The following is an 18646-nucleotide window of genomic DNA, read 5'->3' as shown; positions in this document are numbered from 1 at the left end:
CTAAATTACAATGCATATGAAATGGAGTCATTTATGGAAACACATAAAAATAGTTACCTATTCTGTAATTATATTCACACAAGAATCTGAAATATAGTTTCTGTTCTTCCTTTTAAAATATATCCACAGAATGACTTTTGTAGTTTTCACCATACAATTTTACAATACTGATACTGCACCTGTATCATTTACCATACTGTAAGAACTAAACAGAATATGAAAGCAGTTAATAGCAAATTAATTTTTTATATCCATCAATGAATCCAAAGAAAAGAGTAGTTTGTTTCCATTGGCAGTGAGAATAGATGGTAGTAATTTGCAGTGTAGATATTGCATACATAGATATGTATGTATATATTTATATGTTGCTCAGGGCTGTTCCATCTATAGGCAGTTGCCTTCTGAGTGAACCAATGATTGCCAAAATGATGTGCAATTCCATTGGGACAATTAGTAGTAGTATTTTCTATCATGTTTTTCTCGCAAAAACAAATAGGTAAGAAAGAAATACAGCAGGCTAAGATCTACAGTGTTATATCCCAAGGTAAAAACAGTTACTGAGTTATTAGAGTCACAGTAGTTTATGTATATTTGCTATTCACAGACTGCAGACTTTTTGCTGAATAACCGAGCTGCTGAGAACTGACGACATGTAGACATGCATTCATGTGAGTCCATAATTAATGATGTTTATACTGTAATAAGCACATTCATTTTAACACCAGTCAGTAAACAAATTCCTTTAAAGTTTGAGCTAAATCTGCTATCACAATTACACACAAAAATAACCTGTGAACAATTTGACGTTACATTTATGTACAAGCGAACTGCATTGGAAAGGAGAAGAGGTAATTTCATTGGGTGTCACTTGTTATTCATCAATGTGCAACAAACTGACCCAAGTCATCAAGTGCTTGAATGAGGTCAGGAAAAAGTAACATGAACAAGGCCCCAATAAGTCACCACTCAGCATTTGTACCAGCAAAATTCAGAATCCTCTATTTGTGGTGATATCACATTCACAGCATCAGAAACAGATGTCACGGGGAGCTTGATAATCCCTGGTCAGATGCACCTGAAATTTCCAGGTAACCTGATCAAGAGGGTCTTTAACTTTAAAAGTGTAAAGGGTGGTGCTGATATTATGTAAAAACGTCAATTTAATTTGGACGAATTATTTTGTTGGTTAGGTTTGACCCAGTGCTCTGGTTTTGAAAGACATGGGGAAGAGGAATTCAACTAAGATTACTAAGTTCCTTCAGCCAACACAAAGATTCCTGATTTTACAGACTAAGCTGGGTGTCATTGCCAATCTAAGGAGTGACTCATGTAAAGCAGATTCTATTAACAGATTACAGTGAGACTCTCTGAATTGCAGCTCCCCTAAGTTTGTGTTTCTGTGTGTCTTAACTAGAATACCTTTCTAATTATTCATGAATCAATTTCTTTAGAGAAAAAAACAGGGTAATTAATGAGAGATTTTGACATCCGCCACCCATGATTTACAAAAATACATTAGTTTGTCCATCTCTAAACTACGCAGTATATTTTAAGACAAATTTTCCTGATTCAACTTTCTCCTTTGGAATTAAAAATAAATAAATAAAATAAAATGACTGAGGAACATGAAGTTAGGATGATGTAAAACGTTCCCTCTGCTCCAAAATTTTGGGGAAAAAACAATCGCTCCTTCAAATGTTCTCAAACCTAATTAGAACATTTCATTGCTTTAAAAAAATGGATTTTCTTTCTTATGTTTTTAAGACAACATCTGCAGAAGGCTGGTGAAAAAAGGATTCAGTGACGGTGCTTGGTTAGTTTACAAGTGCTTCTGTTGTGTGGGCACACCTGACAGATCTCTGGGAGGAGGGATCTGTGCTAGGACTATCCATTGAAGGCATGGGCTTGTGTGCATACAAACTGATCCCAAGGAGCAGCAGGGAATCTCTGTTTGCATAGGTTGACTTTAAATATTTTTCACATTCCCTAGTAATATGCAAAGCACATGGCTATGAATGAGTACACAACTTACTGTCTTCTTAAGATGACCGAAATTCGTTAATTTGGTTGTTATGTCTGTAAAATGCCAAAATAGGTAAGTGAGATTTTCTTGTATTTGACTGACATTGTTCTTTCTTTGAGCAACTATTTGGGTATTGTATAAACAGGCTCCAAGTGTTATTTGCAGGAGACTAAAACTTTGTGATTATTACAATGTGCCCTTGACCTTTAGTATCTATTTACAATATGCATATTATAAATTATTTACTATAGCTTTAAATAATTAAACAGAAAATTAGCTCCACTGACAAATCATGTAGGGACACAGGAACCCTAATCAGTGATAAAGTGAAATTAACCAGGGTATAATAAATTAACCAATAGGTAAGTAAAGCACCACTAGGGCAATAAGCATTGAATTTGCGCTATCATACACCTACATTTTTCTTTTTCTTCTTAAACATTATCACTGTTCATTTGGTAGTGTTTTGGGTTTTTTCTGTTTTTTTTTTTTTGGAATGAAGTTTGAAAACATGTAGTTTGAAATTCCAACAAATGGTTTGGATAAGAGAGCCAGTTTTTACAAGTTTGCTCTTTCCTTAAATGCACTTTTTTTGGTTTATTATTCATAGATATTAAATCTAAATATTTTGTTAATGTTCTCGGCACCATAAATGAATATATCCACTTTTAGTGGAAGAGAATTTTGGAAATTCGAACTATATTAGACCATCTAGGAAACCAAATATAAATTGTAATAATAATAAGTTCTCCAAACTGAAAATTCCAAAGTTTTAAACTATGAGCTTTGTTTATGGGTGTATACATATGTATAGCTATATATATATTTATATATATATACACATTAAGATAGATGTACACACATATGTACATATATATACATAATTTTACACATAAACACAAAACACACATAAATACACACATTCCTCACACACACACACTCACACATCCATGCACGTATTTCGGTGAAGTTTCTTTTCTAAAGCTGCCTCTCTTTTTCCCAACTTACAACAGTAACAATGAGATGCTGAGGGCAGTTAATCGCATTTGGGCTTTTGACTTGTCTTGAATAAAAAACTGAGACTGTTTAACAAAACAAAAGATGAAAATAGCAGATACCTGGATACACTCATGTATAAACACATATAAACATGCTCATACACCTATTTTACTTCTCCTGAAGCTTGCCCTAGTGACCTGTATGCAGCACAGCAAGCAATTGCAGGTGTCATTTTCTCCCGACCTGGAAGCTAGCTTATCACAGTGAGTTTCTTAGGGTATCAGTACTCACCAGATACTTGTGCTACAACATTATTGCCCCCTTGAAAATTTTTGTGGCATAAAGTACAACCTGTAGCAAATCTGCCCTTTCTTTACCTCCTAGGCAGATGCAAGTCACAAACAAACAAACAAAACTGATGACTTTTAGGAAGGATGTCAGGCTGGCATCTCACCCTGCTTAGCATAGGAGAGAGGAGAAACAGGCAAAGTTCAGAGAACAGAGAGAACAGATTGTACAAAGAGATGGTTAAGCCAGCAGCCTTTAGAGTCTCATAAACTCAGAGGAAAATCTGGCTCTGCCACTTTTTAGCTGTGAGCCTTTATGTGCTACTTTATCTTTCTGAGCCTCACTGACCTCATCTGTAAAGAGAGGATAGTGGTAGGGCTTACTTCATTGGATTATGATAGGATTAAATGAGATAAGGCATGAAAAGTACTTAGCAGAGTTTCAGGTACATAATAATAAATCTGTAATATATATTATTTATAACTTGATATTTAAACCATAATTCTAGAATATTGATCAGAACTACATATAGAAATACTGTTAGTCTAGGATTTGAATGAACTTAATTCAAGTTCTTTATTCCAAATTTGATTGCTTAGACATTATAATGCTCATGACAGTGACCTATATATGGTATGTACCCAACAAATATTTGCTGGATATATGCATAAACAAACAAATAAATGACTGATTTAAACTTTCTGGGTCCTTAGTTTCCCTTGTATAAAATGGAATTAGAATGACCCTATCATAATTCCATCCCTGGGATGTTGGTATGATACATTAGAAGAAAAATGTCAAATCATTTCAGATACAAATTGTGTTCTAATAAAGTCAGTACATATAAACTAAACAATAAGACTCAGTAGCAAGGACTTGTGCTTAGACATGTCACACGTTTGGAAACAAGGACATGGGAACCGCCCCTGGGTGAGTCTAGGAAACATATCTTTCAATAAGATTTTACCATCCTCAGTGAGGGAATATTCAACTCAAAGTAATAAAGTGTATGATGAGCAGTTACAGACAATGAAATCATTGGCCTGCTCAAAACACTTTCTCCCCCTTACTAGTTTCATTTCTGAGAGCACTTTGTGGTCTACTGTTGATCAGCTTGGGAAACATCTTTAACAGGATCATGTAAACTGAAAATGATCCCAGAGTGCTTCACAACAAACACATTTAGCCGTTGAAAGATTGACAACATCACTGAAGTATAATTTTTCTGAGGCAGAAAGACTGAAGTAGAAGAAGACAAGACACCTAAACTACGGGCCTTCCTCATCACTACCAGATCCCTGGAAAAAGTTTCCTATTTCTGTAAATCTCAGCTTTCACATCTGTATAAAAAGATAATTATGTCTAACTTCAAATAATTTCCATACATATAATTTCTATACACATTTAAACTGATTCCGATTTTTATTTTTCTATTTTATCTTATTTATTGACCTGGAAGACTTTCCGTATATGGTACAGAAAAAAAAATGCCTTGACAAATCTAAACTCATGCTTAATTTAGAGTCTCTCAAGCTAAGCACTATTAACATTGTGGGCTGGATAACTTTTTGTTATAGAGGGCTTTCCAGTGCACTGTAGGATCTTTAGCAGCATCTCTGGCCTATACCCATTAATTGTCAGTAGCACCCCTCAAATCATGAAACAAAAAATATCTCCAGGCATTGTCAAAAGAACTCTGGTATGTAAAACTACTCCTGGTTGAGAGCCACGGCCTTAAATGCACATAACCCACATGAATCAAGGAGAGTTTCCTGAAATTGTTTCTCTCTGTCTCTCACCTAAAGGTATAGATAAACCACTGACCACTGGCTGCAATTAAAAAAGACTACTGATGATTAATGTGTATTCTGTGTCTTTTTTAGCTTTCAAAAATACATTCTTTTTTTTGAATAAGATGCCACTCTTCACTATATACATGGATATGAGTTTCATTTTCCCCAGAAATTAGTATTGTTTGAATTTCACATGAGGAGACAAGCTTTACCTAACATTCTCAAGAACTGACATCCACAGTAAAGATAAACTACTGTGCTGAACTGAAAAGCTGTTAAACTATGTAACCAAAGGCTTTTTCCATGCACTTGGATAGCACTCCCACGCACATTATCCACTGAGCTGACATAAACGTAAAAATTGCACATGGCCATGTGCACACTCACACATGCACACTAACGTAATTTGAAAGCAACTCTCATTACTTTATTAAGCATCAGTTCTGCTTCCATTTGTGATGGATGGAGACCACATCAGGAGGAAGACAATATAAAGTTATGTTGATTTTTCACTGTACAAATGCAGGTAAATTATCTAAAGGTCAATTCTAAAAATAAACTGATAAGATGGAGGAGGTTGCTGGAGACAAGAGACTTAATAAACCCTCTGGTTGGCATATAAGTGCTTTTACAAAGCTGATTAACAGGAAGATTACCCCCACCCTCCTCCGGGACAAGCCCTTGATAGTTGCTAGGCCAGGCACATTTTTCTTTATCCTTTTAAAATTAAATTTCCTAAATAATGCAAGGATGACAGTCTGGGAACTTAACATTTTTTATCTAATTGGCAACAAAATTTGTTCACAAGCAAGAGAAACATTTTTTGAACATTAGGAAGCAGGGACAGAAAAGGGATCCCGCTTAGGAAGTAGAGGACAGAGGGCAACAAACTGAATCAAATTTAACCATGTTTGTTTTAATCTTGGCCAGTTTAACATAATTAGTTGCTCATGTTCATCAGTTTCATTAAACATCCTTCACTTTCCTTTGGCAATAATATTTACTCAAATATTCACTCATGATCATGACAAGCATGACCTCTATTTTTATCTTTCTTATAATGTGGGAATTTTGTATGTATCCAGTTACTCCGTTAAATGAATAGGGCCAATTGGATCATTGAAACCCTTTTGAATTCACTCTTTCTTGCTTTCTTTCTTTTTCTTTTTCTTTTTCTTTTCTTTTCTTTTTTTTTTTTTTTTTTTTTGCATTTATTCTCACACATGAATTTGGCTTCAAGTTTTTAGTTAATGTCAGGGTTTAGGATCTTCAATTACCTGAGAGCTTCATAGTCCTGATTGAGTCAAATTCGACAAATTTAGCAGTTCAATGGCACAGGATTTGATTGGTAAAATATAGCTGAATTCACTAATCATTCCATATTCATTTTGGTTATATTTTATGTGCAGTTAATGGAATCACCTTTGGGGCCATATACATCATTAAATTATGGATCATTTTCAATTTCCTCCCACTCATACTAAGTAAGGGCCTAGAAATAAACGACTCTCCTTGGGAAAGATCATTATTTTTATTTCTTGTTGGGTATCATTAGAATACATCTCACTCAGAGATATGCTCCCATCTACCCAGAGCTAAGACTATAATAATGCAGGCTTTTATTTTGGGAAAAAACGCATACACATACACACACAATATGGAGAAACGGTTATGGTTGACAGACAGCAGACGAAATGGCAAAGAATTCATGAAAATCTATTCTGCCCTAGTCTTAGGATGTTTTCCTTTGGGTGTTTTCTCTTAAGATAATGAATAATGCATGCTTTGACTTATTTGTAGTGGGAAGAAAGTAAGAGAAAATGAGGAAGAAAGTAAGAGAAAAGAAGTAAAGAACTCTTGGCCTCTGCATATTCCCTAAACAGCAGAATTTTTCAAAGTAAGGTCTATAGAAAATCCTCATCAAAATTATTAAGGAGACTAGCTCAAAATACAAATTTCTTGGCCTCGCTTCAAGTTTCTGAATCAGACTCTTCGAAGTTAGGTTGAAGGAATCTGCATTTTTACAAGTGCTACACATGATTTTTGTGCATACTGGGTATTAAAAACACTATTAAAAAGTTTGCAATGGAGATCACTGGAAAAAGAATCTACATTCCAACATATACAGCAAGATGAGAATAATAGGCATTTCAAACAAATAAGCTCTGTGTTTGCATCACAAGGCTGTGATTATTAAAGTTTAAGACACTATTCTTTCAGCAGGGGTAGAGAGCAATAACCATTTCGTCTGAAACCAGAATGATGAAGGCAATATAAATCAAACCTATTCCAGCAGGTTTCATTTGGTCTAATTTCTCTGCAGATATTAATCATTATACAGTTCTATACAAATGACATGTAACTCCACTGTAACTCAGGATACAGAATGTTCACTCTGGTTCTTTCTCTAGTGTGCTATTTTGACAATATAAAAGAAAATAAATAAATTGAAACTGTGGGGCATCAAGATTGCAAGACACCAACAATACCAAGACATTAAAGAGAGAAATGGCCCATGCTAAACCTATAAACCAGCATGCAAATTGGCAAAAACATTTATCTGCCACAGAGTCATCATAAGGAAAAATAAACTCCCTTCATTTTTCTTTTGAAAATTGGTATGTCAGGTGGAGGTGACAAAGAACTCTTCCTAAAAGTTCACAGAAAGAGTCTTATTAATTCTAGTAAAGATCACGTAGAAGACCAAGGCTAGTCAAATTCCATGGCATGGTATATAGTGTCAGAAAACACCAGCACTCAAATTCGCAGATCTACACTATAGTAAATACAAATGGAAGGTTGGAATTGTAGCAAAGGAAAATGTACAAGAATCAAAATTTGGTTCTCATCGTGGGAGCTGGTGTCAAGTAATTTTACAAAACATCATACATGCCTTCCTTTTGTCTCAGTGTAGCATGTTTTGTTTGACACCAACAAAGGATCCTTAGAGAAGAATCTAAAGCCTGGGAAAGCAAAAGTAATCCAGAAGCGCAGGCAGTAATGGGGCCCAGAACAAGCAACACACCTGTGCCTATGGATAAAGGTTCCTCTGAATCTAACAAGGCTAATTTAAAAGAAAAAAAATCCATGTCAGCACCCTTTAATAAATGTGTTCCCCCAAAATGAATTGGTTGGAATGGATACAACTATGAAGGAATAAAGAGCAAAGGGAACACTTATTATTTGTGCATTGTTCCCCCTTTTATTTTAATTCACCATGCATGCATTTTCAGTAAGATAACTGTGCCTATAAATACAAAGGATAACATCAGTGCATATTTTGGAAGCCACTTCACTTCATTATTTTTTGACAGCATTTCAGTGCAATTTTTTCCCAGCAGGGGAAAGAAAATCACAATACCATATGATCTAGTAGTTTTATATTCCTGTCTTCCCCTTTTCCTGCTGAATGCAGATCAGTTCATTTTTGATAGTGGGTATAAGGACTTTGTAAATATGTTTCTGACTTCAGACAACCCACGTACCTTTAGGGAATGATCTCCCAAAGCTCACTGGATTTTAGTATCACGGGATTTCCCAGAAGGCAATCTAAGTTGGGGCTCTACACCTGTGATTCCCCATTCATTGTATCCACTTGATACTACTAACTTCTTTATATTAGCAATTTATGGCCCTTGTCATAACCAATGTTCGAGAAGTAAACCATATATATTGTTTTGTTCAGAATTAAACAAAAAGTTCTAAAAACTATTTTCACTTCAGGGAAACATGCCCGAGTCACAGTGACTACCAGAGTTACTAGAGCATGTACTCTTATAACTCACTTACCCAGAACACATTTCCAATGTTGCAGGTTACCTGGACCTCACTTGATAACTCCACTCAAACTAGGTACTTTAAGCCTCCTCAGAGCCTTTTACTGGCCAGGTCTATGTTCATTTCTATATAAACACTCACACAAATAAATGCCATGCTGTTGTCTTAGTTACCTGAATATTTTACCATGGGATGAGTGCCAGTTGAGAGGTGACCCAGAATAAAATATTGCTGTTGTGATTGTTTTAAACAGGTTTTCTATTCTAGCTTTGTTCACTGGATGTATAAGGAATGTCAGAGGAGAGAAAACTCATGACAGGTCAGGGGTCAGAAGAACACTGCCATGAACATTCCTTTTGCAGTGTTTAATTTCCTGTTTAAAGAGTGTAGTAGAAATATTGGGTTGACTATCATCTTAATTCTTTAACTCGTATGAGGGTATCTCTCTATCTTGAGACCATTACAGTCAGGTATGAAATTTAAGGAAGTTGGAACTTTGGCCATTTTAGTTAGACCCCAAAGTCTTAGTACTTCCAGTGACAACACGATAATCATTTGACCAAAGTGAGTTTCAGGATATTTTCCCCAAATTCAACTTCTTGACCCATTAAGCTCTGGGATTTTTTGCAAGATCTTCTGTCATTAGGATGATGGTATTGTCATGTGCTATCAAGAAACGTTGAAAAGAATGAAGACATACTGGTACTGGTAAGCTTTACAAACAAAGCTGTGTTGTAAAGATCAAATATCTGCTAATATATTAATACAGAAAAGAATACCACTTAAATTCATAAATTATGATTCTCTTGACAACTAAACTCCCAAGATAAACTTTCTTTTTCACTTATGTAAAACTAAACTCCATTCAAACCTTCAGGACAAGGAAACATTAGCTGAGTCTGTCATCCAAGAGTGAAGGCAAGAATTACAAAAATTCAGAAAGATATTCATATACTAATCATCACTAAGAACAGAAATCAAGACAGAATGTCTTAGATAATAAATGTGCATCAATGAAAGATTTCAAAAGGAAGAAATTAGTCATTGTTTTCCTCCTACAGATATCATCCAATTGCCTTTATTACCTGTGATACACATACACACATGCACACACACACAATAAAACAAATTAGTAGTGCTTGGCACAAAATTATTAATTGACATATTATTTTTTGGTTACCACTGAAATGCATGAGGAATGCTGAAAATAAAAACTGGTCTTTTAACCTTCATGTAGCACAAGTCTATGAAAGAGCTATTGGTACCTCAGTAAAATACAGAGTTACATGGATGGATGGCTATTAACAGTTTCTTTTTGGCTGTGTCTATACAGGTCAGGATGTAATTGAAAAAGATAGTTTCATTTAGAAATCTGAAACCTTAACTTTGGAGCTTCAGTTACCTTGCTGGGTTGTTACAGACATCTTAAAAATGACACAGCTAAATCCTAGCATGGGCACAGCCAAAGCCCGAATCCCAAAGGCAAACAATAACGGCTACAAGCAAGTAACAATGTAGCTTCGTAGTTTAAAATTTTTACAAGAAATTATTAGGTTGTGTGTGGAATACAACTTTCTCTAAAACAAACAAAAGGCCGGACCCTTATTCAAGTACTGTGTGTTGTCCTTAGTTCCACAACAACACAGGAACACAGAACTTAATGTGAATTATGTGGAAAGGCCACACCATTAAACTGTGGGTAGTAAGAACGCTGAAAACATGGAGAAAAGGGTGATAGTTCAGTTCAGGGTAGAGAAGGCTGAGTGTGGAGTCATTTAGCAGAAAATTTTGTGGATATGAATGTTTGATTTTTTAACACAAAGAATGTTTGACCAGATCTCCTCATCCTCTCTTAATGCAGACAAACAGCAAAGCAGTAAAATGGAGCCTGAGGGTATTAATTTCAAAATAAGGAATACAATTTGTTGATGATGAGAGTCATTTGATGTTAGAAAGTGTTGTGAAGAAAGGCTGGGAGATCTTCCCAAAAGAATTTTAAGAAAGAGTCAGAAGCTCATCCATCTGAACTATTCTAAGAGAGGGCTGCTGGGAGCAGGCGCACAGCCCTTGGGAGGTCTAGGCCTCGGCATCGTGTGCGTCATGTGTATATACATACTTAGTTGTGCTTGTGTTGCACAAATACTCATGCATACGGAGTCAGTATAAACTGGCACATATAGATTTGAGTGAAAAGTCATATAAATTTGCCATTCCCCCCTAACCCCATAAACAAAAGGAAAAACCAAAATTAAAAATTCCAAACTTATGCCATTGGGCCAGATCTTTTTCTACCATACCCTCATTCAAAGGAGGGAGGTAGAAGATGAGAGAAAAAACCCAGTTTGGGATAAATGACTCCCAAGGCCTCTCAGCTGCTTTTATGTAGCTGGCTCTCATTATATATAAGATAGTTAGCACATGGGACCAAGTAAACAAACAAATAACTAAAAAAGATTTTCTTGTACTTCCACATCTAGAAAGAAATCTACCCTGTGGATTTACATGTTAAGGTGAACTAGGTAAAGTAGGCAGTAGTACATCAATGGACTATTGTGTTCTAAGAAATGTGCATCATTAGTTGTATTTTTTCCTTTAAAATATGAATTCCTTTTAGGAGGTTGATTTCAAAATGATGACTTTTTTTTCTTTTCCCGCCCCCAGCCCTCCCTTATAGATGATACTTCCGTAAAAGTTCAGATTGCCAAGGATGTTTTCTCTCAGGAAACCGATCTGGAATTTTGATTTTTAGGAAATCCTGGATACATTTCTCCAGCTCCTCCTCAATTGAGAGCTTTTCTTTAACAGCTTTTTTTTTGCTGCTCATGTTCGATTCCCTGGAGCCTGAAGTCAGAGTCCGGAGTAAGTCGCTTTTCCGCCGCATCTCTGACTGTTGGATCAGCTGGACAGGGCCCTTCTTGATGGGACGGTCCAGAGTCTGGATGTTGGTCTGGCGTGTCACGGGACCACAGATGACCGTCTCCTGGGGAGAGCTGGCTTCAGACTGGCTGTCGCAGCTAGATGTGGAGAGGTCATTGCAAGACGTGCCGCTCTCCCCTTCTTTGTCACCTTTGCCATTCTTGCAGCAGCAATCGCAGTGTGAGGGTGACCATCTGGAAGGCTCACCTGAAAAGAAAGCAAAGGACCCAAAGGATTAATGCCAGCCAGGTCAGTTGGAGTAGCAGTATAACACTTGGACATACACACAAACACACATAAGAGAAGCATCACGGAACCATGCTTTTAGAAAAAGTGGGGTGGCATCCAGGGTGGGCTGCAACAGGAGCACCCAAAAGCCAAGTCCATGAGGGGAAGAAATTAATGATGGCATGCTATATAAGAGGAAATATAGTATAAAGCTTAAGCCCATGAGCACGGGAGTCAGGAATACCCAGCTAACATCATTTATTAAGCTTGTCACCTTGGCACATCCCTTAGATTTTCAGTCAGTTTCCTCATCTGTGGTATAAGGGTAATAATTTTCCTACTATCTGGAGTTATAGGAAGGAGTTAGATAAATCAAAATTCTTAATGCAGTATCTCTCTCACAGTAATCTCTCAGTAAAAGCTGGCCAATTTTCCATAACTGATGGAAAGCTCCAAGTGACAGCAGTCAGGTACAACAGGAGGAGACTATGAAAGCAGAATGACAGTAACCAGGGAAAGGGGACTGACTCTGTGCCTGTCCCTATCTGGTTATCCCTCAGCTCCTTGGTCCTTAACAAAAACTCTGTTAACTCAGTAGTTCCAATTTCAGTCTCCATACAAGGAAACTAAGACCCCAAGAGTTTGAGAAACTTGCCAGAGTTTGTACAATTTGAAAGTGGCAGAGCTGATATTTGAATACAGATCTTCCAAGGGCCATAACCATGCCAATTAACCATTTTATTCACTATCCTTGTTAGTAAAATCCTTGCTTCTACTTCAAAAGAATTTTCAAGTTATAACTTCCCTGAATTTCTTGTTAACCTCTCCTCAGAAGTGTTTGCTTTTTTCTCTTCTCTGAATTATAGTTCTACTTTGTAAATACCTCTATTATTGCACGTATTACGTTTTGTTATATATCATATTAGCTACTAAGCCATGAGCTCCTTAATATGAGCATAGTGAAGTATCCGTTGTTGTAATACCAGCAAATATGCCGAGGAACAATGTAGAAAATTGATAAAATACCGTATTATAACTTTTAAGTCCCTGGATCTAGCCACACCTGAAGCTAGTCTTGCCAGTGAGCTTTTCATTTATATGATAAACTATATTCTGTGTCATTTTTTAAGCCAATATGAGTCCCTCTTCTCCCATTCCTCTGAGTCTTGACTCATAATGCTGCATTTAGCAATTTGAAGGCAGAGCAATGTTGCAGATGCACAGTGGCTCCATGAACCAGGAGGAAAAAGTCCACAATCATGGCACAAAGCAACTTCCTAAAAATAAATCACTGCCCCCACTTCCACCCTCTGAACAGCCACAGTCTTCCTGGAGTCATAAACTTAATACTATTTACCGATCGTGTATTACATGCTGGGCACTTCTACAATTCTTTGTTCTTAATCCATAAAAGTAAAGAGAACAAATTCCTTTATGATATTGAGGACAAGGATAATGTGCCCCATTTTGATTTACACTATATCTTATTCTCATGAATAATAGGTCACTTTATACAGAATGTTACCTTATTGCCATTTCTAATATAGTCAAAGTAGGGAAAACTTAGAATGAAAACTATTAGGAAAGTTACGTCCTACCTTCTTGTATAATGCCTGTTCTTTACATATTAAATGATTTAAACGTATATACCAACTTGTCTCCATATAATTTTTTAAGAGAAAGTAAAACAAAAGTTTCTATAAATCACAACTTCAGAAGTATCCCTAAATTATACCCACTCTTTCAAGTCACTTTCTAAAATGTGACTGAGTAATCATCGTATTTATAAAGCCATTAAATTAAATGCAACAATCCAATTAGCCAAAAAGGAATCACAATAGCTGTACTGTTCTAGTTATCTCATGCTATTATACATTTTCCATGCAATACAGAAACTATTCAGCATATACCAGCTGGTGACTGAAAATATCAGTAATAGAAAATAGTTTCTGTCTGCCAGCATACATTTTGAGGGGATCATTTTTTACCTTTACTAGGCAGAATCTGCTTCTGCTTCCCCAAACTCGGCAACCCCTATACCAAAATGACTTAACTGAGAAATGGCTCCAATGAATTGCGCTGAGGAAAAGTAATCACATCACACCAGAGACAATCTGGTTTTAAACCTTTTTGGAAAAGTGCAGAAATTGAATTTAGCTTTTACAAAAAGAAGAGGAAGAGGGGAAATACAAAAAGGAAGAAGAGAAGAAATATATGCTGGGATACACCTATTACCTTAAAAGCAAGATTACAAAATATTTTGGCCATAAACCCTGCTGAACAAGTAGAGAAGCAATTGCCACCTTTTTGTCCAAGAGTCAGTCATCTTCCCCATGGTAAACTCATTCCATTCAATGGACCCAGAAGGAAACTTGAGTCTTCTACAAAAGTGTTTGTTTGGGTTTTTTTTGTTGTTGTTTATTTGTTTGTTTTTTGAGATAGAGTCTTGCTCTATCGACCAGGCTGGAGTGCAGTGGTGCTACGATCTCAGTTCACTGCAACCTCCACCTCCTAGGTTCAAGTGATTCTCCTGCCTCAGCCTCTTGAGTAGCAGGGACTACAGGCACCTGCCACCACGCCCAGCTAATCTTTTGGTCTGTTCAGTAGAGAGGGGGTTTCACCATAGCCAGGCTTTTCTTCAACTCCTGACCTCAAGTGATCTGCCCACCTTGGCCTCCCAATGTGCTGGGATTATAGATGTGAGCCACCGCACTCAGTCTTCCAAAAGTTATTTTAACAACACAAACACCATCATGTGAAAAATTTCTGTATATGCATGTGGAAAGTTGCATGAAGCCCTCACTATGTGCCAAGCCAGGAACCTGGCAATGATGCAATTATTTCCTCCCTGAACTGCTGGGATGATCATGTATTTAAATATCATCTGGGATCCTCCTGCTACAAACAGAAGTATTGCTTTCCACTTACTCTGGGCACTATCACTATCAAAGGGAAATTGAGCAATTTAATTCTAGTGGAGGTTGTCATACTACCATGTTTCAAGATTCTATGAGAACATTTGACTGTTTTACTTGCCATTTATTTTGGCAAGATAATTTATGAGATGGCTTCTGAGGTCTATATATTATATTAAACCAAAAAAGAAAGATAGGATCAGAAGGGCCCATCCAGCTGATTCAATATTATAGGATTAATAGTACTACAGCCCAACTGTAGTCCCAAGAGTTGTTGTGAAGTTTGAAAAATAATCAAATGTGAGAAGATAACCACCCCATATCTTTTCTAGGAGCACTGTCTGCCTGACTACCCTCTTCCCAAGAACCTACTTACAAGCAAAGAGGTTTTAAATCAGAACACAGAAATGACACATGTAAGCTCCAGACCCCTTTGACCTTGCAGTCCCACTGTGATATGCTTACAAGTCTTGGGAAGTGTGGAAAGATCTATGAAAGGTCAGTTCTGTAACACAAAGTATTCTAGAATCCCCCCAGTTATAGCAAATAATGATCTCATAAATACCTTGGTACTTCAAATTGCAATGTATTTTGCTTTCAATTTGCTGAAGTTTCAATACTGGCTGGAATAATTCTCTCCATTTGGGGAGAAAATAGGTTAGAATTGATTAGACAGATGTGGGAAGAAAACCATTTCATTCCAAGAAAAGTCTGATTTATTGATATTAAAAAAGCAGGAAATCTACTGCCTGTTTGGGGAGTTATTATCTAGTTGCTGGTCAGAGAGCCTAATAGCTCTACCTTGTTTTTTAATAAGTCATTGCTGAATTTGTTGAATATTATATGATTTTGGTGCCTGCTACATAAGAGTGGCTTGATAAATGTTTGATGAATAATCAATGAATGAGCTGATCACATATGTTGAATTGTATCAAGTTGATAACATGGCAGTGCAGGTCTCAGGCGCCAGAGTCAGGCTTCACAATTTGTCACCTATGAGACCTTACATAAATTACTTCAACTCTCTAAGCCTCAGTTTACTCATTTGAAGAATAAGGCTGTTAACAGTATTCTCTTCACAGGGCTTTGAAGAAAATTAAATGAGATAGCTAATGTAAAGGATGTTTCATAATTTGTGGCACACTAAGTATTCCATTCAAATATACATCTTTGTTCTACTACAATGCTGACACTATTCCATATAAGGGGAACAAATCAGGAGCTTGCTATATAATTATAATGTTTCCATCAAAACACTACACAACTAATTCTTAGGTCTAGCTGGAATATCACATTAGTAATGACACTGATGTTACAGCTGGATGCATCAGGAAAATGTGTATTCAGTAGTTAGTAATGTCTGCCTCAGCATAGGAATGGTGAGTGAGTGACCACAAGCACATACTGTGTCTGGGACATGGTGTGTGAACAGGGTATGTTTTTGGAAAAAAAGGAGTCTTTATAGTGCAGTGCTTAAAATTTCACAAATGGATGAGCCCTTCAGGATAAAGATTTACTTGAAAACACATCAAATAAACTTAAATCCAGAACGGGAAAGAATTTGCATTTTGGATTAAACAGGGAGAAGCAGGAAACTCAGTTATATTAAGTCCTTAAAGCCCTAAATCTTCAAGCATTTTACAACTTAGAAAAACTGAGGACTAATCAAGCAAATTGTGTGATTAGACTTGGCCCCCTTCCACTATAGACCTCACTGTGGCAGTTCTTACTGATAAAGAAGAACTTAAACAGAAAAGACTGCAGAATATTTCTCCTCTATGAAAAATTCAAACCGAGCTGAGTGAAACATGACTTAGCAAACTCACAAAGTGCTTATGCATTTTTAAAAGAGGCAGCTCTGCAATGTACCCACACTTCAAATTTTCCGCCTGCTAATGGTTGTGAGCACAATGCACATCATTTACTGCAACAGCTGGGAAAACTGCTTTCCCCTGTCTTCTCTGTCAATGATGTAGGAGCCTGCCAGTCTGGGAGCTAGGTGGCCAGATTTAATTTATCGAGGCTGCTGAAAGGCTTTCTTGGTATCCCAGTTGAAAAGTCAATAATGGCCAAATTGATGTTTTTATAATTCTGCTAACCTTGAAAAAGATATTGCATAGTGGAGATTGGGAATAGGCAGGCTATGAGAGCTTCTGAAAAAAGTTTGTCTTCAAGCTTGACAATCATCATTTCTTGCTTGCAGTTGACCTTTTTTACTCATGAGCAGTTGGTCTTGGAGGGGCCCAGTGGGGGCTTCTATTGAGAGATGTTTAGTATGGGCAAGGACAGACAGTTAAACTAGCCATGCATCCATCAGAGTCAGTCAGGAACACAGGCACCTCACCAGTTACCTGAACAGGGAGAATTTAACATAAGTATTGGTTAGACAGATATGGGAGAAGTGAAAATGCAAACAGGTGACAGTGAAGAGACAAAGATAGTGGCTGCAGGAGGTGGCTACCATCTTTAAGTCTGAGGAGACAAGTAAAAGAAGATGCAGTTATTAGAACCTAAAAGCTTAGAGGAGGTGTTGTGTGGAGGTTGGACTCAGACATCTGAGGACGGCCATGTGGCCTGCTGGTGCTGATGTCTCTGAAGCAGCCTGGCTCAGGGGATTATAGAGGGGGAAAAAGGGAAGCTAGAACCAACTGCTTCTGGAGTAAACAAAAGCTGGGCTGACGCTGATAGGAGCAAGGGGCAAGCAAGGAATTCTTCCCATGTTTTAGCGTCTCCCTCAACCACCCCTATTGACAGAGCCTAACAGAAAGCCAGCTGGGCAAAGGAAAAGTGTAGTTAGCCTGTGTGGTTAACCCCAATCCCAGTCCTGGCATCACAAATAGAGTATAAAGGGGTGTGTTTGGAGTTGAGAGACAACACCTTAACAACCAGGACACTCCCTGTGAGGGATGCAAAAGAAATGAAAGACACTCTTGACCTGCAGGAATGTGTGCTCTACTGCACAAGCTAGGAAATGAAAATTCAAACAAACAAACAAAAAATCACCTCACTTCAGCTGCTGCCCTGTCAGCCCTTTTCTATACCTCAAGGTTTTGCGTGTGATCTCCCCTTTGCCGGCTATGCATCCTTCTACTTTCAAGCTAGTCCCAACCTCCTGCCCGTTGCTTTCACAGCACCATAATGTGTAAACATGGGTAGGTTTCTAGGTTTATTGGCTTAATGTCTGTTTTCCGCACTAGACTGTAGGGGATGTGCTTGTTTCCTTCTGAATTCTAGAGTGTGCTCCAGGGCACACACAGATCAGCATGCCAGGGCATATAGTAGCAGATGCTCATTGAATATCTGTATGATAAATGAATGGGGGAGGAAGCCTGCTGTGTATAGAAAGCAAAGTTTAGTTTACAGTGTGTGAATATGTGTGTGACAGAGTAAATCTTCCACCCAAAAAGAAAAATGGATTGAAAATTCTGACATGCAAAAGACATTAGAATGGAAAATATTTAGGCATATTGCTAGACAGTTAACGTACATATGACAAAAACATGCTGACCCAGAGAGAAAAATGGCAAAATCTACAGGCCTGTCAAGAACTTTTAAAGTGTTTTACATATATATAATATATATAGTGTTATATATTTTATATATAAAGTATACTTTATATATAAAAGGTGTGTATGTGTGTGTGTGTGTATATATATATATATACACACATGTAAATTGACCATCACTCAATAATTTATTAGTATAAA

At 37.1% G+C, this 18646-nt stretch overlaps 1 protein-coding gene across 4 annotated transcripts in view; it reads right to left on the bottom strand.

The window, feature by feature from the left end:
• Nucleotides 1-6253: 6253 nt before the first annotated feature.
• The window catches only part of KCTD16 (potassium channel tetramerization domain containing 16), a 316361-nt gene continuing 303968 nt past the window's right edge, over nt 6254-18646 (bottom strand). For 3 of the 4 annotated variants that reach the window (XM_032158235.2, XM_032158236.2, XM_032158237.2), the window contains one exon: nt 6254-12003. In XM_032158235.2, the coding sequence (XP_032014126.1) occupies nt 11549-12003 (455 nt within the window). In that variant the 3' untranslated portion in view covers nt 6254-11548. The remainder of the gene's footprint in view (nt 12004-18646) is intronic. The other variant, XM_058439969.1, reaches the window with a different exon arrangement.

Source organism: Hylobates moloch, unplaced genomic scaffold (genome assembly GCF_009828535.3).
Source record: "Hylobates moloch isolate HMO894 unplaced genomic scaffold, HMol_V3 SCAFFOLD_6, whole genome shotgun sequence".
Classification (NCBI taxonomy): domain Eukaryota; kingdom Metazoa; phylum Chordata; class Mammalia; order Primates; family Hylobatidae; genus Hylobates; species Hylobates moloch.
Note: the sequence above shows the minus strand (reverse complement) of the source record. Positions and strands in the feature narration are given on the sequence as shown.